At 55.3% G+C, this 21,807-nt stretch overlaps 1 protein-coding gene across 1 annotated transcript in view; it reads left to right on the top strand.

The window, feature by feature from the left end:
* RPTOR (regulatory associated protein of MTOR complex 1) overlaps positions 1-21,807 on the top strand; it is a 334,863-nt gene that overhangs the window by 164,858 nt on the left and 148,198 nt on the right. The window contains exon 6 of the mRNA XM_042914527.1: positions 1,499-1,674. Coding sequence (XP_042770461.1) covers positions 1,499-1,674 — 176 coding nt within the window. The remainder of the gene's footprint in view (positions 1-1,498; positions 1,675-21,807) is intronic.

A 21,807-nucleotide genomic window follows, 5' to 3' on the forward strand; every position in this document is an offset into this window, starting at 1 on the left:
GTCCTGCCGCTCTGGGGTGGTCACCCAAGGACCCCCGCAGGTGGCAGGAGGCCGCGGGGCCCGCGTGCTCCCGGTCCTCACGGCGGGGCGGGGTCAGAAGGCGCCTGGGAGCTGTCACCCTGCTTCACTTCCTGGATTGCGGACAGGCTGGGTTATGACCCGCGGTAAATAGTTTTCATTCCGCGCAGGTCGGGGCTGTTGGTGAGTGAGTGTCCAGGTACTGGACGTTGTGCTGGCCCACAGAACCGGCATGTTGGGCCCACATCATCACTCAGGGCCGCCGAAGCCCGGGAGACGTGAAGCCCCTCCAGCGGCCCTGAGTGGGCACGTTTTGTCCGCACCTTCCTTGTCCCCTGCGCCCAGCCCCAGGGAGGGCCGCCCTCTGCTTCCCTGCCCCGGCTCCACGCGGTGAGCCGTGGGAGCCCTCGCGCATTCTGCCGGCGGCGTCCCTGAAAATGGCAGCAGGACCCGTGATGGGGTGAGCGGGCCGCACAGAGGTGCAGCTGGGGAGGGTCTCCCAGGCCGTGGCGGAGGGAGCGGGTTCGGTTGAGTGAGGGTCCCAGACGTCGGTGAATTCTGCCGCTCTTCACGAGGGTGCACGGAGGCCTCGCGTCTGATGGTTCTGTGTGTGATTTTTAAGAAAACTTTTTACTGCGTCACATCATTTTAGATTGACACTCTTAATTAGATTTCATTTAGTCAAAAGTGAAATGTGTGCACCCTCACCATCGGCAGTAATTAGCGTGGAGCCTTTCTTCCTAAAACTTCAGTGAGCTGGAGGCCCCTCTTCCCGTGCCCCTGCCTTCCAGAACCTCATCGAAGGAAATACCAAGCAGATATTACTTTCCCTGCCCTAAAGAGAAATTAAATTCTGCATTAAAACGAAACAAAACAAAACAGAAAATCCCTCTTCCCTGACTGCAGAGTTAACACGCCTGTTAGAAGGACTTGGAGATGTCACATGAGGCTAGGGGAGCGTGAGACCAGCCGGCCCACCGCCAGGCGAGGGGCCGTGTGCTCCCCAGGCTTCCGGCTGTGCCGGGTCAGTGGGTCCGCCGCGCTCAGATTCGCCCTCTGCACTTGGGTGCTGGTGCTGCTCACCCCGTAGGCTGGACGTCACCCCATGTCAGTAAACACACCAAAGTAAGTGATGCCGGACAAGAGACTGAGTTTTAAAACAGACAAGACACTGAAAGAGCCCTGGAGGGAACTATGCTTGGACGTTGGTATGATCAGAGTAAGGAAGGAGCTACGCACGGAAAACCGTAAAGAACTGATGTGCCGGGGACCCGGCCTCGCAGTGTCGGGGGAGGGACCTTGGTAACGAGCGGGAGGCCGCACCGCCCCAGGGGACTCCACCGCGGCCTCTCTGCAGGGCCTCAGGAACACCCAGGGTGTGCAGCCTGCCTCGCGTCTCGTCTGGGGCCACATTTCCAGCTGACCCTGCACTTCTCCACGACCCCTAAGCCGCTCTTTGCCTTTAATGTTCCCCCTGCAGGTTGCTGCCATTAACCCGAACCACCCGCTCGCGCAGATGCCCCTGCCCCCGTCCATGAAAAACTGCATTCAGCTGGCAGCCTGTGAGGCCAACGAGCTCCTGCCCATGATCCCCGACCTCCCGGCCGACCTGTTCACGTCCTGCCTCACCACCCCCATCAAAATCGCCCTGCGCTGGTAAGTAAGTGGCTCCCGCCGCGTCCTGGGGTTCCCACGGGGGTCCCGAGACGGGTGTGAACTCAGCCTCCCGAGGCTGAAGCGTCGGGCGGGCTGCGCGTGCGGCCGGCCGTTCTGTGGTTTCCGGGTGCGCCCTCTCCACACCCGACACCCGAGGGCGTGAGCTTTGCACAGCGCTTGCTCTGGAACACAGGCTTGCGTTTGAACGCAGGGAAGGCCGTAGTGACGAGAAGAGCCATTTCGCCCCAGGCTACAGTCGGAGTCTAATCTTTCAGTTGATTCAGGAAATCCAAATTCTTTCCTGCCTCTGGTCTTTGTAGAAGTCCAGAACTTTCCAGAGCACAACTGAGGAAATGGGTGGGCCTTCCAAACGGTGGAACCTGCACTTAAGTCCCACCAGTGACGCGGGACCTGCCACGGGACGCGGGTGCTCTGGCCCCAGACCCAGTTTGCCAGTTTTCTGCTGCCGGCTGTCCCGTTGCTCTGTTACTCTCTATTTTCCATTTTATGTTTTGCTGAGAAGCTTGTCTAGCTGTTGTCCAGCCGGGAGAGGGACACACGTCCGGGAGGCATAGGGGAAGCACACAGCTGGTGGGTGGTGTTCACTGTCTGCTGGGTGGGCCCTTTCCAGGGCTTTCTCCGAGGGCGGCCTGGCACACAAACCCACAGACCCCCCGGTCCTTCCCACGAGCCCAGAGAAGCAGCTGAGACACGTGTGGACCCTGGGGGCTAATATAATAGCTCAGCAACAGGCCCCTGGGGAGACCCCTGAGGGCCGGAGCTGCTTGGTTGGACAGAAGCTAGAGCAGTGTTCCCAGTCCGCCCAGGCCCCCCGGTGAGGTCGACAATGCTGGGCTGGCGGAGCAGCTCCCCTCTGCCCCCCCCCAAACCCCGCCCCCCGCATCCCAGGGCTGGGGCTTGCCCCAGGGAGAGCCTCCTGCAGGGTGACTTCCCCGTGAGGAGTCAGCAGTGAGGGAGCTGCCCAGAGGGGCTCCTAGCCGCCCAGCTCAACCGCCAGCTGACAGGTCCCCCGCTGCGCCCCGAGAAGCAGAGGTCGACCCTGAGGGGCACGGCCAGCGCGGGACAGAGCTGTGGAACGGCCCCAAGCAAGTTGTGTGCACGTGATGGGGATGAAGGAAGGAAGACTCTAGAAGCAGTAGGCAGGACTGCAAAGCGGGAATCTAAGGAAGAGCCCGGTGGGGGCAGAGGTAGGAAAACGATGATGTTTGGAAGGAGGAACACGGCAGGTGGGATCCGTGGCAGGAAAGGGATCCGTGGCAGGAGAGGGGGCCGCAGCCCGCATCAGCTGGAAGGGCGGCCGCAGGAGGGAACAGAGAGGGCAGGCGACACAGAGAGAAACGGGCGCTCCCGTGTGCAGGGAGAGGTCGGCAGAGGTGCCGCTTCCTGAGGGTGACACGGACACGTTCTCCAAACATGGAAAGAAGCGGAAGCTCGGGCCAGGACACGGGGGCTCTGCACCGTCACCCACCCCCCTGCAGGCGCAACTCTCTCAACGAGGCTTTTTATTCACGAGGCCGGTCCTGAGTTTTTCTCCGTAACTGTCGGTGCTGTTTGGCGGTCGCCAGGAGAGGAGGAAGGGCCGTTTAACGTGATTCTGTTCATCATCCAGGAAATAATTAACTGAGTTCCGCTGTGTCCTGAAAACCCGCACTAAGCGCCATAGGAGACGCGAAGTTGTCCTCACAGATTTACAGTCTGGCCGAGGACACAAGCTGCCTTGAGGCGCCTGAGTGTCGCGGGCAAGCGTGGCCGGGGCTCCCGTGTGCCCAGGGGACAGAGAATCTCGGAGGGCCAAGGGGACGAGGGAAAGCGTCCTGGGGGAGACGCAGCCCGATGGGGGTCCCCGCAGGGGGCCGGGTTTGAAGAGGAGCAGAGGGGCATCGCGGGCAGGCGGCTCACAGCCCCGCCGGCTCCAGGGGTGACGCGCGTCTCTGAGAAGAGCAGGTCATCGGCCCAGGAAGCCGAAGAGGTGTAGGTGAGGTCGGGGTGGACCGGCGTCGGACGTGGGTTGCTCTGAATGCCGAGCCCCTGACCTTGACGCGGAGGACTGACGGGGAGAGCCCGGGGGGTGTTTGCGTGGGAACGTGACTTGATAAGAGCGCCGAGGCAGCTACTCTCCCAGACCGATCCGGTCCCCGTCCGATCCCTCCCCGTCCGCTCCAAGGCGAAAGCGGGAAGGCGGAGGTCTGCGGGCAGTAGCCCCCACACGTGCGCCTGGACTGTCCCAGGGGCAGGCCTCATTTCCACTCTCTGCCCCGCCTCTCCCCCCAGGGTCTCCTGCCCTTGCTGCCTCTGCGCGCTGACTCCCGCATGACGCCGGGAGCCAGGTGTGCCCAGGCCTCCGCCCGCCCTGGGCCGGGGCTGTTTGCGGGGCCTGGCACGGGGCATTTGTGCGGGTTTTCGGGCGGGCGAGTGGAGATGCATGCAGGGAGGGAGGAAGGAAAAGAAAGCAAGAAGGGCCTGAGCGGGAATCTTCGGCCCCCACACCTGCCCATGTCGCCGCCCCCGCAGCAGGCGGATGTCCTCGCCCGTGTCCCCGACGTGCTCCCTTCCACCCTGGTCGGGAGGGACTTGGCGCCCCTCACTCACAGCTGGGTGCCGTCGAGCCCGCCCTCTGATCGGGGAGCGGGCCTCACTCCGCCGCGACGGGACGCGTTGTCTCGGGAGCTGCCTGAAATCCTGTCGGGAGTGAGGCTGTAACTAAAGCTTGTAAAAGTAACGTCTGGTGGGAAACACAGGGAGAAGCGGCTGCAACTTACATGGTTCCCGTCGGGGGGGCTTCGGAATCAGCGCGCCAGGGTTGCAGGCGGTGGTCATCAGCAGGGTGTGTCTGGAACAGACACAGGCACTGCCCGGCGGGTCTGTCTTCGCGGTAAGCCACTCTCTGCCTAACGGATGAATCGGATGGCGGCTGCGCGGTCCTTAGCCCGTGACGGCGACAGACCACGATCCTTGGAAGACTCGTCAGGCGAAACGTGTGCTCGTTTGTAACAACCGGTCAGAAACCACCAGCTTGTCTTAAATGGAGAAAGGAAAACAGCCTGGTGGGTAGCGCTCATTCGTATTTCCAGGGTTAAGGTTTGGTTTCTCATTTGCAGAGTCAGTATTTTCCAACTTAAAGTAGGATGTACATTCCTTGCAGAAAACTTGTAAAAAGTAAAAAGAAGGGCGCCTGACTGGCTCAGCTCATGCCGTCACGGTCCGTGGGATCCAGCCCTGCGTCAGGCTCTGCGCTCACAGCACAGAGCCTTCTTGGGATTGTCTCCCCCACCCTGGCCCCCACCCTCTGCCTCCCCTGCTCATGCAGGCGCGTGTGTGCTCGCTCACTCTCTCTCAAAAGAAGTGAACACATTTCTAAAAAATGCAAAAAGAGAATGATCATTCAAGATTTTACCAACTTCAACACGCTCAGTGTTACCTGTTTGCTATATTGCCTGTTAGTCTCTACTTCTACGTGTGTACATTTCTGCACGGATGTAATGAGGCTAAAATTTGCAGTTTCTGCTACTTAATCTTTAGCATTATAATAAATTTATCCTAGACCACTAGAAACTGTTAGTAAACACCATTTGTCATGACCGCATAAGATTTCACTTTATTCACGTTCCCTGTTTTATTTAACCAAAGCCTAGGGCTTTGGCATTTAGGATGCTAGTCAGCAAAGGTAGGAGAGCCCACAGTAACTCAAGGATGATAGGGGTCCGCTATGCTCTTCTGTAAAGGGCCAGATAGTGAATAGCTGAGGCCTTGGGTGCCCGAGACCCCAGCTCTGCTGGTAGTGTGGGGGAGCCGTACGGACATGGACAGATGAGAGGAGCTGTGTTCCCAGAAAACTGTTTTTGTGAAAACAGCCACTGGACCCTACTTAGCCAGCTCGTGCTTTTGAAAATGGAACCAGAATCTTAGTGTGCGGGAGACCACTGTCCTCATCTACTGGTCAGGAAATACCCTCCCTCCGTCCTTCGTTCTTGTGTGAATAAGACGATGGTTTTTAGCAGCACTCACTCATTATATAAGGCACAAGTGGAGAAGAGTACCATGTGCTTTACGAACGTACCACAGCCTTGCTTTGTACGTACGAAACGCGGGTGTGGTCATATTTGGTGGCAAGTGTGTTTGTGAATCTTATTTGATGATGAAGTCGTTGTTGGGAAACCTGGTTTTTGGATTTGCTTTTCGTGTTTTGCTTCAGTATTTCTTATTTTCAGAAATCGATAGTGTCAGTAATTCTGAAACGAGCCAGTACATTATTCCCTATATAAGTGATTACCTTACTCAGCATGTATATCAACGTAGTACAAGAGTCTAAAATACAGGTTTTCTTTTGGCTTTTTCTGCGTCTTTGGTGGCAGAATTCCATTTTAAATGTATTGTGGCTATATTTGTGTACTACTGAAAATTATAACCCAGTGGCACTTAATTTGCTATAAACTAGATTGATGCCTATTACATTGTGCAGCATGTAATCGTATTGTTTATTAAAGAAAATGATAGACATTATTTTGGTTTGAATAGAGGTCAAGGAACGTGTTTCTCTCCTTTCAATTAAATTGAGGAATTTCAGGGAGTTTAAATGTTAATGACACCGGATTAATGTATACTCGTCCGCATGGGAAGTCTTGCCCTCCTGTGTTTACCCAGCGAGGGAGGCAGAGGAGACAGGCAGGCCCCAGGCAGGCGGGCGGAGCTCAGCACGCGGCAGTTTGCGGTGGCCCGGACGCCGTGCAGTCACGTTAGCTGCTCTCGCCACCGTGATGGTGACGTTCCAGCCAAACGTAAGAAAGAGTCGGACAAGTCGTGATGACTCAGCAGAGGAGAGAGGGCTGACACCTCAGCCCCAGGAAGGAGAAAAGCCAAAGACAAGTCAGCTGACTCACGGAGCAGAATTTCGGGACGCAGAGAGGCCCAGGCGCCAGGCCCCCGTTGTGTGTCCGGCCGGGCTGAGCAGAGGGCAGTGCCTATCCCATCGCAGACCCTGCCTGTGACGTTTGCTTTGTATCTTTCTTAAAGACTCGGCCAAGACTCAGAGTTACCTTTACAGACAGAAATCCTTGCTGGTTTTTGATGATAGGGTTAATGGTTCTCTCTAGAATTTTCTAAAATACAGCTTCTTTGCTGGAGAACAAACTTCCTGCCTGAGCATTCAGTGCTCGTGTGTTGTCAGGTTTTTAGTTCCTTTTAAAAAATTGGATACGATGGCTCTGCCTTACTTCTCATGTCTGAAGGCGGAGACAGTCAGAGCCCCTCCCAGGGAGTGAGGCCACGGAGACACATCAGGGAGTAAAACGCCTCGCTCCGTGTGTTGGGCCTTAGTAGTAGGTAAGTTTAGTTGAAATGGTTTTCTTCTCGGGAGGCCTTCACAGTACGGCCTCAGCCACACTCTGGTCCTGCTGCATAAGCCCCACGGGAGCTTCCAGAAACCGTCAGGTCACGTGATTGGTCCCGTGCCCACCTCCAGACTGGACCACGTGTTCTGACCGTTGCGGTCCGGTGCCGTGCTCGTGAATGTGAGTGCCATAATGCGTCGTCACAGAGCTCCACACGCAGAAACCTGGCGAATGCTGCTAGGAGAGACGGCGGAACGGGAGGGAACGGCAGGGCTGCTGACCCCCGGCCCCTCCGCCCCCTCCCTGGCTCCGACCCCAGACCTAGTCCTTGGGCTGCCACGGGGGCCAACACTGATGGGTCCCGTGGGGAGTCCATTCAGCAACGAGCCAGAAACGTGGGGACCCTTGGGGACGGTAGAGACCCCTGGGAGAGGAGACAGGAGGCCGGGTGGACGCGGCGGGGTAGGTGAGGACGGGAGGGCGCAGGCGAGGGCAGTCTGAGGGCAGGCGTTCCGGCCGTGCGGTGGCTCCTCCCCACACCGTCCCTCATGGGCACAGAAGGAGGCAGGGAGGGAAGGACAGGTGACCAGCTGTCCTCTGGGGAGTAGCCTGCACCTGCAGAAGGCAGAGGAAGAATTCAGAGCGAAGGTGACACCGGGAACGTGAGGAGGAGGCAGGCAGTTAGGGACACAGCTCAGGCGGAGATACGGGGCGTGCAGAGTGTCACCGATGGGCTAAAGAAGGTAGCAGGTGTGCTGACCAGCAGCACGGCGGGCGCGGCGGAGGGCAGCGAGGCCTGGGCCCACCCCAGACACAGAGGAAGAGGGAGAGGCCAGAAGGTCGGAGTGCGAGTTGGAAGTCGAAGACGGCTACGGTATCGGTCATGGAAACTGCGCGTGCGATTGGTCTGACATGGGAGACAGAACCACCAGAATAATGAAAATAGAAGGTGTCATTTTCACACCAGGAGAGACCATTTCTTCCCTCTAAAGGAAAGTAGAAGAAAGAGAAGAGAAAAGCACGGTGAACAGAAAGTGTGAAACAAAGCGGCCACAATAAGTCTTGCGCTAAAAGGGTGGTCTGAGTGAGCCGCGTCTCTCAGAGGACAGGGGTTCTGTGCCCCGTAAAATTCCCCGTGACACGGCAAAGCAGCCCCTCGTCCACAGGACACGTGTTTAAAACACAACATCTGAAAGACTGGAAATCGCAGGATGAAAGGAGAAGTATGAGCCGAACGAAAGCTGAAGTGACAGCTTTATAAGCCAGGGCAGAGCCCGAGATGAGACGCGTCGAAAGGGACAAAGAGCAGTGTTTTATGGCAGGAAAGCGCAGGCGACGAGGAGACACGCGGATGGGACTCTGCACCCACCCGACAGCGTGGCCCCGAGCCGTGTATGATGAGGACGGAAGGAACCACGGACGGAAGCAGCAACTCAGGAATAAAGGGACCGAGGCGCCCAGGAGTTGGAAAGTAAGCCAGATAGATAAGATTTCAGTGACAGGATTGATTAACTGGGTGTAACAAAGGCAAACACAGGATACACCGTTCTGGCACACGTGGACAAGTCACAAAAACAACCGTGTGCTGGGCCACAGGGGAAGCTTGAATAACCCCGGAGAGTCCACACCGTGTACACTCTGTTCTCAGACCACTGTGCAGCGCGGTTGGGGCTCAGTAGTGGAAAAATAGGTGGGAAAAAAGTCCTGAAAGCTAAAAAATCTTACTCTTAAAACCGTTAGATTAAAGAGGATATAACGTAAAGAATATCGTGAAATACTCGAAGCTGAGTGACGGTTTAGCAGAGCTTTTCCTGCCCGTGGGATACAGCTGAAGCAGGCTCAGATGTAGTACGTACAGTCAGGAAACGAAGGTTAAGTCTAAGGAAAAACAAACATCCCCCTTATAGAGCCGGGGGAGATGCCACAGTCTGCAGAGAGGAGGCAGCCGGTACCTGTCATGGCGTCTCCACGTCCCCAGCACGTCTGGTTAACGCCCCAGAATTCTACGACAGGAGGGGGCGTCTTGGGGCTGCCCCCGTCTCCATACAAAGTCGGACCGGCACTCTCAGTTTCAGCTCCGGCCCCGGCGCCTGGGCCTCTCTGCGTCCCGAAATTCCGCGCCACGAGTCGGCTGACTTCTCTTTGGCTCTTCTCCATCCGGGGTTGAGGTGTCCGCCCTCTCTCCTCTGCTGAGTCGCTGCGACTTGTCTGACTCTTTCTTACGTTTGGCTGGAACGTCACCATCGCGGTGGCCAGAGCAGCTAGCGGTACGGCACGGCATCCGGGCCACCGCAGGAACCGTCTCAGTCGGCCCTCGCAGCGGGCCCGTGGGCAGGGACGGGGACGAGAGAGCCGGGCTTCGAGCCCCAACGGGCGCTGCAGGCTGCCGCGTGCTCTGCCCGCCTGTCTGGCACCTGCCTGTCTCTCTCTGCTGTGATTTTCTCCCCGGTACTCGTGCCTGTCTGGCTCCTTTTCTTCACTTTGATGGCCATGACGACGGAGGGAGTTGAGATCCATGTTTCAGTGAAGGCCTTCGGGCCTCACTTAACTGGGGAAGGGCTACCCCAGGCTCTTCGGCAGACATCATGCTTGGCGCAGCAACTTGAGAGTCGAGTCGAGGCCGGGAGCAGGCGAGGACTCTCTCTGGCACTCCTGCAGGCCTCGGAGCCCTGGCCGCCAGGAAGGCCAGATAAGTAAGTAGTGGAAAAACACAAAACTGTGTAATCATCCCCGTACAGCATGGATCATCTGTCATACTTCATTGATTGGGGGATGCACATTTTCGCCCCCGGACGTATCTGAGACCACCCCCCCCCCCCCCATCTCGTGGTAAATTACACGCCCCTTTAATTTGCAGCGCCATTTCTCCTTAGCGGTACATGGAAATGCCTCCAGAAGTCCGCTTAGAGACGTGCACTGGGCCTTTCTTGTTGCACAGCTTGTGAGATAAACTAGCCGAAGGTTCAGCACTCGGGAATCGTGGGTAAAACATCAGGTAAGCTGCAAGTAGTTAGTGAACTGGTTTATATACACCAGCAATTACTGATCTCAAAATCATAACGGTGTTTGTGGATTTTAATTGGAAAAGTATACAACGTATGGTCTTTCTCTGTAAGACCAGAGAAAGAAAAGCACATTTAACCATAAGTAGAAGAAAAGAAATTTTTAAAAAGGAGAGTAATAATGAACAGAAAACACTCCAGAAACAATCTAGAATTCCTGATAAACTTGAAAAGCTCGATAAAATTGTCGACACTCTCTTTGGATGGTCGAGAAAACCAGAAAAGAGGCACAAATTACCTATATCAGAAGTAGAAAAGGGAGCATCACCACAGGCATTAAGAGGGTTAAAAGGGGATCCTTTTAAGTAGGAAGGACTTTATTCCAGTAAATTCTACATCTTAAATGAAGTGGGTGAATTCCGTGAAAGACACAAATTACTGAATCTGACACGGGAAGGAAATGACAATCTGGAGAGTTTATACGTCATAAAGAAATTGAATTACAGGTAAAAGCCTCACGAAGAAAACTCCAGGCCCAGATATTATTACCGATAAATTCTTAAATGTTTAAGAAAGAAATAACACCAATTCTTCTATGAACGCTTTCAGAAAATAGAGGAAGTGGAACGTCTCCTGTCTCGTTCCAGAGGCTAACTTGACCCCCAAGATCAGAGTCACACAAAGACTGTATAAAGTGGAGGCTGGGGGGAGGAGGACTTACAGACCAAGATTCCTCATTAACACAGATATAAAAATCCTTAACAAAGAGGCGCCTGGGTGGCTCAGTCGGTTGGGAGCCCGACTTCAGCTCAGGTCATGATCTTGCACTTTGTGGGTTTGAGCCCCGCGTTCGGCTCTGTGCTGACAGCTCGTGGCCTGGAGCCTGCTTCTGATTCTGTGTCTCCCTCTCTCTCTGCCCCTCCTCCACTCAAGCTCTGTCTCTCTCTCTTTCTCTCCAAAATAAATAAATCCTTAACAAAATATTAGCAAATGAAGCCTGTGAATATACAGAAAGAATCCAGTAAGGTTTATCTCAGGAACACAGGGTTTGTTTGTTTATTTACCATATGCATATCACTACATGCGATCCATTGCAAGGTACAACTTACTATAAATGTATTCATTCTCCTTTTCCAGAGTTAAAGAGAAAAACCATATGATCATCTCAATAGACGCATAAAAGCATTTGACGGAATTTGACACCCATTCATAACAAACCAGTCCAGCAAACTAGCAATGGAGGCGAACGCTCTTAAGCTTATAAAAGGCATCTCAGGAGAGCCTGTAGCTAACATTGTACTTAATGGTGAAAGGTTAAATGTGTTCCCCAGAAGGTTGCAAACGAGACAAAGATGTTCACTCTCACCACTACTGTTTATTATCGGGCTAGAGGACGTTCTAGTTGGGGCAGCGAAGCCAGAAGAATATAAAAGGGCATACAGATTGGCGAGGAAATAAAGCTGCTTACTCACAGACATGATTGTCAACCTAGAAACTCAGGAGTGGCCTACAAAGACGTGGCTGGAACTCATTCATTTTAGCTTGGTTCTAGGGCATCAGATGGCTACCCCACCCCACATCAGTTGCCTTTCTGTGTACTATTGACAAACGCTTGGAAACTGAAATTTAAAGATGATTTGCGGTGTCATCAAAGTTCTGAAATGACTTGAGGATGAAGGTAACAAACCACGTGCCAGACCCGTGCGCCTGAAGCCACGGAGTGTCACGGAGAATGACCGCAGCATACGTGGAGGATTAGACTGTGCTTAGAGAGTAAAACAACGAGCGTTTTAAATCTGCTCAACTTGATCTGTATATCCAGTTCAATCCCAGTTAGAATCCTATTTCTTAAAGAAATTGACAACTTGGTTTTATTATTATTTATTTTTAACAGTTCCTGTTTTGTTTCTTTTAGAGAGAGCGAGCGAGCATGAGCAGGGAGGGGAGAAGGGGGGATGGCAGGGGGGAGAGAGAGAGAGTGAGCGAATCTTACGCAGGCTCCTCGTTCAGCACGGAGCCTGACTCGGGGCTCAGTCCCACAGCCGTGGGATTATGACCTGAGCCAACAATTCAAGGGTCAGATGCTCAACCAACTGGGCCACCCGAGCACCCTGACAAGTTGATTTTAAATTCTATGTAGAAATGCAAAGGGTGTAGCCAAAACAGTTTCGAAAAGGAAGCACGTTGGTTTATTTCAAGACTTCGTATCGAGCCGCAGTAATCACGACTGTGGCATTGGCTTACGGACGGCCACATAAACCAACGGAACGGACCACAGAGTGCAGACGTAGACCCACACGTATATGATCGGTTGAGTTGGGACAAGGATACTGAGGTGGTCTGATGGGGAAAGGACGGTCTTTTTAACAAATGGTACTGGAATAATTGGCTGTTCATTCAGGAAAAACAAAATCCCCAACCTTGTAAGCAATTAACTTCTGATCTTACACAAGGTAGAACTATAAAACTTGTAGATGAAAACATAGGAGAAATTGACGGTTTTCTAGACGTGACCCGAACAACACAGACCATTAAAAAAATCGATCAGTTGAAGCTCATTAAAATTAAAAACTTGTGCTGTTTGATAAACACTGTTAAGACACCTTTACAACACGTTGTCTGACAGAGACCTGCATAGAGAATATAGGAAGACCTTTAAAAACTCAAGAAAACAACCCAGATTTTAAACAAATGGCCAAATGTTTGGGATGGATGTTCTACAAAGAAGATACGGGAATGGCTGACGGACACAGGAAGGATGCGTGGTATGTGTTGCCAACGGGAATGCAAAACAGTACAGCCACTTCGGAGATCCGTTTGGCCGTTTCTAATAATGTTACATGTACAGCCCGTCAGTTCCATGCCTACGCAGTGACCCGAGAGGAAGAAAACCTGTGTCCACAGAAAGGCGTGCACGTGAATGTTCCTAGCAGCTCCGTTGATGATACCCAGAACCTGAAAAGACCCAAATGTCCATCAGCAGCTGAACAGATAATCAAATTGCTGTCCGTCCATGCGATATTACAAGCTATTGATAACAGACAGAATGAGTGAATCTCAGAAACCTTGTAATGATTGGCGGATGAACAGGGGGAGTGCCCAGTTCATGATTCCGAGACATTCCGGGAAAGGCTGACCACAGCGAGATAAAGCGGGTGGGGCTCGCTGGGGCAGATTCAGGGCTGGGGTGATGGCAGGTGAGACACATGTGTCTGCTGCTTCAGACCATGATCTGAAAATGGGTGCATCTCACTGTATGCAAATTGCACCGAATTAAGTTGATTTAAGTGGTATTAAGTGCATAGTGTGGAGTGCAGAAATAGGAAACAGGCTTAGATTTATGCCATGGTACTCTTTGGTGAATTAAATGCAAAATAGGCATATGAACGTACGTCTACACATATGCTTAAATAAAAATATGGAAGGACGTACATTTAATAGACATGGGTGCCTGGGGGGTGTTGAGAAGGGTTGGGGGTGAAGGGGAGAAAAATAGAAGAGAAGGTACACACCAGTGACAGCACGTTCCCCGAGTCGTGGGCTCTGGACAGTTCCTCAGGACGCTTCACAGGGTCACGCATGTGACCCACGCTGGCTGGACGGCCCTTTGTGAAATACCTGCATTCAAATCGTGTCTCCTTCGATCGGTCCTCAGTATCAGCTGACCACACTCAAGTACTGTCCCGAGGCTCAGTGAGATCCATAATGCTACAAGCTAAGACATAGTGTTTTCAGAGCTACTGCCTAAATATTGACCTATTTGACCAAATTTGGAAAATCGGCTTATTTCCTGGAGAGGAGTGTTTTCTGGAACGAATTCTGTTTTAAAGGGCGGTTGCCTTTTTCATTTTGGTTCATGTCGGAGCTTATTTAGCTCACGGCAATTGACTGTTGGCTCACATCCTGTCTTCTCCTCCAGTGTTTGTCTAACGAGAGAACCAGGGGATGCGTTGTCTCAGGCGGGATCCCCAGGCGGCTCTGTGAGTCCAGGAGTCTGGTGAGAGTTCGATGCACCGGCGTGGAGCGTGGATGGAGGACGTGGCATAGCAGGCGTGAACGGCTTGTTCTTTTAACAGAACAGGAACGTACAGAAGATAAAGATTATGTGCGGTTCAGCGCACTGTGCCGCAGAGTCATCAACGTGGTTCCAGGGAGTCAGCTTGGGCTGAAATGATACTTCTAAAACAGCATTTGCCCCGCCAGCCTCGCTCCCCACCCCTCCACGCCCTCCTGGTCATCCTTGGCCAATGGGAGGAAAGTCCTTTGTCCTCTGGTGTTCAGATGCCATTGTCACTATGTTCCAAATCCGTTTTCATCCCTGTTTGACATCCTACCTGCAGAGCAACTGAATTAGCCTCACGTTTGAGAGAACAATGACCTGTTAACTATTTATTTGCCTGTTTGTATCTTCTTACTAAACCTCTGGGCCATTGTAACGGTGCTTTGACTTCTTATCTGGTATGTGCGGCCAAGTGTGCACATGTCTCCGTGTGTAATCGGGGATACGAAGCCGCGTCGCTTTCAAAGGTCTAATGTGTATGGCTGCACGTTTTATAGTGGACGCTCGCGACTCCCGTGGGCACAGAGCAGCAGTCACTTGGTTTCCTGCAGAAGCCATTTCTTTCTCATTCTTGTGCTTAGATGGGATTCCTGGTCCCTCCTGACTAGCATCTTTTGAACTCCAGAATCATGGGACCATGTGCAACCCGTGCATGTGGGTTTACAATGGTGTGAATTAAGCCGCAGGACGTCAGCCTCTTTGGTTTTCTTGCTCCTTGTCACTTGTGCCCCTGGTGTGCATATACTTGACATGGAACAGTTTGAACCAGAGACAGAGGGCCCGTTAAAGCGGCCGCGAGGCCAGGCATCGGGCACGGGTGTTCAGCACTGTCAGCCGGTCGTTGGAACAGCCCGACGCTTGTGTGTTCTGCGGTCGAAGTAACAGCTTCTTTGGAATGCCTGTTCGGTTCCAGGTGGCCGTAGAAGTCCTTGAATTGCACAGGTTTGGGAGACGGAGTCCCTGCCCGCCAGCCGGAGAGAGTCTGCAGGGGGACAGCTCCCTTATCCGTGCTGCTCTTGGCGCGGAGAGAAGGACCAGCGTCCCTCTGCCTGCCTCGGAGCGGGCGGCATCGTGTTGGCTGTGTGTTGTCAGTTCTATCAGTGAGAAGGTGGCCACGGCATTCTGAGCAGACGATCCTGTCCGGGCCCTGGGCTCGAACCCGGGTTTGGCCCATTGTGAGTAGTCCAGCACGGCAAGACCCCGCAGTCTGAGGGAAGGGACGGTGACCGTGAGCCCAGAAAGAGGGCGAGGTCCACGGAGGTGAGGCTCAGGAGCGGTCTTATTCTGCAGGCAGCATCTGTTCTGTGCCACCCAGGGTCCCATTTAGAAGATGTGCACGCGGGTCCACAGTAGGGCGGCTCAGGCCCTGCTGGGAACGAGCACGGGTGTGGGCACGGGGCAGCGTCCCGGTGCGGACACAGCGCCGAGTGGCCTTGGCCGTGGCTCTGATGGCCCGCGGGGGCTCCCGGCCGGCCCTCCGCAGCCCCGCCCACAGTCAGTACAGGGTGCGCTTTGCAGGTGTGAGTCAAGACTCTCCCGGTCCGGAGAACACCGCGCCCTGGGCCCCGGCGGGAAGGGGGTCCCGACACAGGAGGCCTGAGCCCACTGGGAGGTGGGGCAGGCCTTTGACACAGACTCTTAGCTCAGCCTGGAGGAAGGAAAGGAACGGCGCACGCACGACTTGCCAGATCACGTGGGCTGCTGGTTGTCTGTTGTTTTCTTTCAGGCAAACGAGCTGTGCGGGTGTGTTCGACGGGAGGAAGGGGCTCGGGAGAGGGAGGGCCCGAAGTGGGATGCGTTACCGCGGCTTCGCCGGGCTGGGATGATGGCAGAGAGGCCGCGAATGGAGAAGAGGGCAGGAGCACATCCCGAGGGCGGGAAGGGAGGCAGCCGGGGACCGGGAGCCCAGAGATGCCACACGCCCGCTCAGGTACGAGAGGGCGCTCCGCTTGAGCACTCGAGAGGCCACCGTAGCTGACAGGGAGTCAGTGGTCACCTGCGCCAGTTGTAGAGGGCCTGTCGGAGCCGCCGTCGACAGTAAGGGCCACGTTAACGCAAGCTGAGTGGGAAAGGGAGACCGTCGGCTGCTGTCCGTGAGGGAAGACGCGACACTGAAGGAAGGTGGTTGTGTGGTTTGTTGGCTCTTTCCATGCATTTGTGGATGGGGGGGTCGGTATCCTGTCGGGGGGAAGCACTCAAGCGTTCACCCGCACCCCAGATTCGGGAGCCACGCATCATCCCTCTTAGCAGGACGCGGCAGGCGGCACCAGCCCGGGACGCCAGACCCTCTGCTGAGGTGGGCACGGGGCCGGGGGGAGGGAAGCCAGTCGGTCAAGTCACACACGTCACGGCGGTGACACACAGGTGGGATAAGAACCCAAACCGCCGAAACCCAGGTATTTGGGTTGCTCTGTGGGTGGCGGCCCGTCAGAGGAGAAGGACATTGTGGACGGGGGCAGAGTGTAGTGGGAGTGGTTGAGGGGCTCCTGGACTGAACTGGGCCGGGAGACGCCGGCCAAGGGGGACCAGTTCAAAAGCCCGAGAACCAGGGACGGAAGACAGGGATAGGGGGGCGTGGGAGAGCTAGTCGAGGAGGGAGAGGGTCCAGGGGGGACGTGGCTGCCTTGTGAGGGTTTCGGGGCACCGGAAGGAGTCGAGGAGGTAGGCCTTCGATGTGGGTGTTGAGTCTGGGGAGGAGGATGGCGGGCGCTGGATGGAGGGGAGGCAGGCGAGCCAGACTGTAGAGTCGGGCGTCGTGGGCGTGACTGCATGGCGGGCGTGGGGAGGAAAGATGAGCAGAGCACAGTAGCCTGATGGGCTGGCATGGGCTCAAGCGAGGAGATTATTGTTTAAAACGAAAACTTGTGTTAGAAGTGAGACTGGGAAGTCGAGATCATCGACCCCACGTCCTGCTCCCAGAGCGTCGGCCGTGCTGAGGGCGCAGGTCCCACGGGTTTGGGGAGCAGTCGGCACGTCACAGGAGGCCCTGAGGGGCAGGTGGCACACACGGGGGCGGAGGGAGGGGGAGCACTGCCCTGGCTGGTGCCGGGCCCAGGGATGGAGTGGCCACCCTAAGGTGCCCGTGGAAGCTTCCAGAGAAGCAGGCCGTGAAGGTCACGGGCCCCGCCTTCCCCAGCCGGAGGCAGGCTGACGGAGCCACCGCTGGGCCGGCCCAACCCGGGAGGCCCTGCGTCCCCGTGGGGTGAACAGAACTGCCCTGTGGCTGAGGCCAGGAGGCCGTGCCATCAAGTACACGCTGCCCTGCGTCTCTTAGCATCCTCACGCCCCTCTGTAACCCCTTACCGGTGGACGTTCTGGTGCAAACCTAAGTTTTTGCCGAAATGAATTACAAGATGAAGGGTTCAGGATGACGCATCATCGCTTGTGAACGCAGCCTCTCTGGTCAGTCCCACGCACAGCGGGCACACGCGGGTGGAGGCCTGGAGCCCACAGGACGACGACGTTGCACACGCGGGCGTATTTGCACGCTTCCCTTACGGGACGAGCGCCGACGGGCCTCAGCCGCGTACCGAGCAGGGAAACAAACACTCCTCACCACCTGTGCCGTTACTTCCGGTCCCCCCACCCCCACAAGACAACAGAAGAGCAGGCGGAGGGCGGGGAGGCGGCAGCTCGTTCGCGGCAGGGGCGCCGTCGGGAGTGGGGTGTCGTCCTCGTCCGGCGCGTGAAGATAACTAGGGACGGGGGAGTTGGACCTCGGCCCGACGGGCGCGGCGGCCACACGGCATTCAGGCCCAGGCGCTCTGTCCGAGGCTGTTCTTTATCCCCGTCTCCTGCCGCGATGACCCTGCAGCGGCCTCAGAAATGCAGGGCCTGAAAGCATTTCTTGGTAGCGCCTTCTTGGTAGGACACCCCCGTCCCGGGCGTGGGCGCGGAGGGGGGGGCCGGGCAGGTGGCCTGGGTGCTGCCACCCGAACCCCAGGGCGTGTGAGAGACGCGGCCCGCGGGGGTTCCGCCCACACCGAGACCGGAAGGTGTTTCTGGCCCTGCGGCGGCGGCCGAGTCGCACACGGTGACCGTGGGGCGTGGGGTCCAGCGTGTGGGCTGGTCATGGAGGCAGCATTTTCTGCGCATGCGGGAGGAACAGTCATTGCAAATGTCTCTCCTTTTTATGGGCCAGTTTTTCTTGTTCTTTCTCAAGAACAGGAGCTCCCTGGCCGGTTGTTGAGCGCGAAGCCTGTTGGAAAGGGCCTCCCGTTATTGTGATTTATGCCGGTGCTTTGCTGGAGGCCTGCGCCGGGGGGCACTTTGTGCACCGAGGACGTCGTTGGAAGTCAGTGAGGCCCGGCTCGGCCACCCTTCCCCCTGGGGGCTCTGAGCAGAGGGGATGGATGTGCCGCCCGTCGGGGACACGTGGTCAACGTGGGGCTGCCCGTAACTTGTTCTTCCCGGAAGACAGACGCGCGGCAGCCCGTTGCCTGTCCTGAGCTGTCGTTCACTGGTCCCGCCTTCAGACGGTTTGGCCTGGCCGGGCCCCTCCACGCAGCTGTGGCGGGAGGCAAAGAGGCCAGCACTGTGTGGGGACACAGGACTTCCCGGGGGGTGGGGGGTCTGCCTGTCCGCCCACCGGAGCGCTGAGGTCATGCTCATTGGAAACACTGCGGGTTTTAGAAGGGCTTTGATCCTGTTGCTGTAGATGGAGGACACAGGATATCCTGAAGAACCAGGCGCTCCGGGACCCTGAAAGCCCTCTGGTCCCGTCCCCTCCTGTTGGCCAGCCCCATGTCCCTGAGTCTCTGTGTTCCAAAACACCAGCGTGTGGTGGCTGTGCTCTCCGTCCCTCGTTGCGGAGTGACAAGCACGCCCGTGGCCAGTGCTCTGTTCCGTAAGCTTTAGGATACTGACTGTAGAACGGTTTCCAACCACAGGTGCTTTCCCATATGGCTTCACCTTGGCTCGTGCTAAAGGCCCGGGGGCCGCTGTGCCGCGGGCAGGGAACCAGACGCGCGGCCTGTGGCTGCCCAGGCTGACCGCTTCGGTTGCAGCGGAGCAAACGGAAACACAGATCTTCAGACCCCAGCCCGGGGGTCTAGCCGCTGCCCCGCGCCGCCTGCTTTATGCCAGACGGTGTCATTTTGACCCACACTGCTCTGTAATCCCGTGGGAACCAGCTTTCTGCCACGGACGTTGCAGACTGCCCAGTACCTGGCAGAACGGTGTGTAGCCCGTGGGAAGCTGTGTGGCACGTGTTTGGTTGCAGGGGACATACGGCGCCCCAGAGAAGTCAACAGGGGCCCAGACGTCATGTCCCCAGGGCGTCTAGAAGCCCCCTCCCCCCTCAACCCCCCCCCCCCGCCATGAGAAGCTCAAGGGCTCGTAGGTTGTGTCCTTTCAGATTTGGCTCTCCTTGACCAGACCCTCTGGTGCGCTGTCCCTCTCTGTGGCGGTCACTCTGTGGCCGTCCTCACACTGGCTCACGGACCCAGCGTCCGCCTGTCTGTCGCTCTCTCGCCACCTGCGCCCCTGTGGTGCCCATGTGCCAGCGGCATGCCTGTGCCCCGCCCTCCCTGGAACCCGTGCCCCGCCACCCGCCACGCCCAGGCATGGTGACACCCCGCCACGGGCACCGGTCCCAAACTGGGAGGTGTCCTCTGCAGAGGAGGAGACGAGATCGCCTGTGTGCAAACCTTCTATGTCCGTTTTCAGCCATTTTCCTCTATCAGGCTGTAGACTCCTGTTTTGAGTCCTTTCCGCTTGTTCTCAGTCTCCTGTTTTCTTTACCTCAGTTAGGGCCCCTGGCGTTGTCTCCTTCTCTGCCTCTCCAGGGGGAGCTGCAAATGTGGAGAGCAGCTCACGTGCAGCCACAACAGCACAGAACACGTTCGCTCTCAACCTGAGAGAGAATGTCAGCCTCAGCGCTGACCGGTCGCGAGTGCGGGATCGCCGGGTTCGGAGGTGAAATCGGCACATTCCCCCTGTGTTTGCCCTTCGGACCGCAGGGCCCGGAGATGCCAGTCGTCGTGGGGGCTCCGGTGGGCCTTTGTCGTCCTGGGCCCCCTCGCGGGCAGTGTCGTAACTTGCGCAGCGGAGGGAGGGGGGCGACGACAGTCACCCGGAATTCCGCCCGGCTGAGCTGTTCACTGTTCCTTCCCACTCCCCATCCACACGGGCACATAATCGTGCTTAACCAGAGTTACGTGTTTTGTATTTTATTTTTTAATTTGAAGGTTAACACTATAGAGTGTTAACCAGTATTTTATTCTCAAATTTAATATTCCATCGCATTTATAGACATATCATTTAAAGCATTTCCCTATAGTTGTAAAATTAAAGTATTTGCAGGTGTCTTTGCCCCCTGTTTGTCCTCACAGGGCGTCACCGAGCTCTCGCCTCGCTTGGACACGCTCTCAGAACACATTTCCGGGAACGGGGTCAGTAGGTCGAAGCGTGTAGCTTGGGATGCCAGTTGCCAAACTTCTGTACCAATAGGCCGCCCCAAATCTCATCTACCTGGAAGTGACCTTTCAGCGCAGCCTTCTGTGATTTCCAGAGAGAACACGTTCCTTGCTTTGCACAGATACTCTCGTCACGTGGTAACTATGTTTAATTCTTGATGGGCTGCCAGACTCTTCCACGGCAGCTGAGCCATTTCACACCCTTAGCACAAATCCTGTTTGCCTGCAGCCTTGAGGTCTCTTTTATTACCTATCTACTCACATCTTTTGCTTGTTTTTTAATCGTGTCGTCTTTTTTCTTGTTGGGTCGTAGGAGGTCCTTCTTTATTCTAGACCCTAGACCCATATCAGACGTATGTAGGATTTGCAAATATTTTCTCCCCGTCTGTGGGTGATCTTTCTACTTGTTGAAAGCGTCCCTTGACACAGGAAAGTTCTCCACCTTCCCTGCTTTTCTTCTCTCATTGCTCATACTTTTGATGTCATGTTCCAGAGTCATGAAGGTTTATACACCTGTGTTTCCTTCTAAGAGTTTTATAGTTTTATCATTTTTGCTTGTACATTTAGGTCTTTGATTGATCTTGAGTAGGTTTTTGTAGACGGGTTGGTGATGTCTTGAAGAAGCGTGCCTTGGACCCTGAGCCTGTTTTGTGCATTGAGAGCAGCCTCACAGGATAGCAGGTGCGTCACCGAAACGGCTTGGGAACCGTGTAAAGAAAAGTTACCTTCTGCAGGCTGGAGAGCTCTTTGTTTTGCGTGGTTCTGCGTAGGGCATCCTTTGATAGACTGTGAGTTAGCTTATTCTGTAGGAATGTAAAACAATTCATTATGCAGCTTATCATGCTGGGAAAGGACAAAGCCTGATGCCATTTGGACCTCCTCCGTCAGTGTTTGCAGTGTTAGTATGATGGTTATGTAACAACTCTGGAAAATATTTCTTCTCATCTGGATTAATCAAATTGCCAACGTGCTTTCAAAACCACACAGAATCACACTTTTTCTGTGTCACAGGATGTCAGGGCCAGCCACTTCTCTGAGGTTTATATCGCCAGTAGCTATTAGGGTCTTGTTTTTTACTGGCAGGTGAAAATTGGTGTCAGAAAACCAGCCTTCTTTAGGTGACGGGAAGGTTCTTCCTGGGCAAACCGCGTGAGGTAGACGTGTGGAGGAGGAGGGTCACGGGTCCCCGTGCGTCTGCTGCCTCCTGGGGGTCGTGACCCGCCCAGCTCACCAGAAAGTAGCAGTTAGAAAAATTGAGACGATGCCACCTTTTTAATCCTTCCTTTTTTCCATTTTAGCGTCACTGT

The sequence above is a fragment of the Panthera leo genome, chromosome E1 (assembly GCF_018350215.1).
Source record: "Panthera leo isolate Ple1 chromosome E1, P.leo_Ple1_pat1.1, whole genome shotgun sequence".
NCBI lineage: Eukaryota > Metazoa > Chordata > Mammalia > Carnivora > Felidae > Panthera > Panthera leo.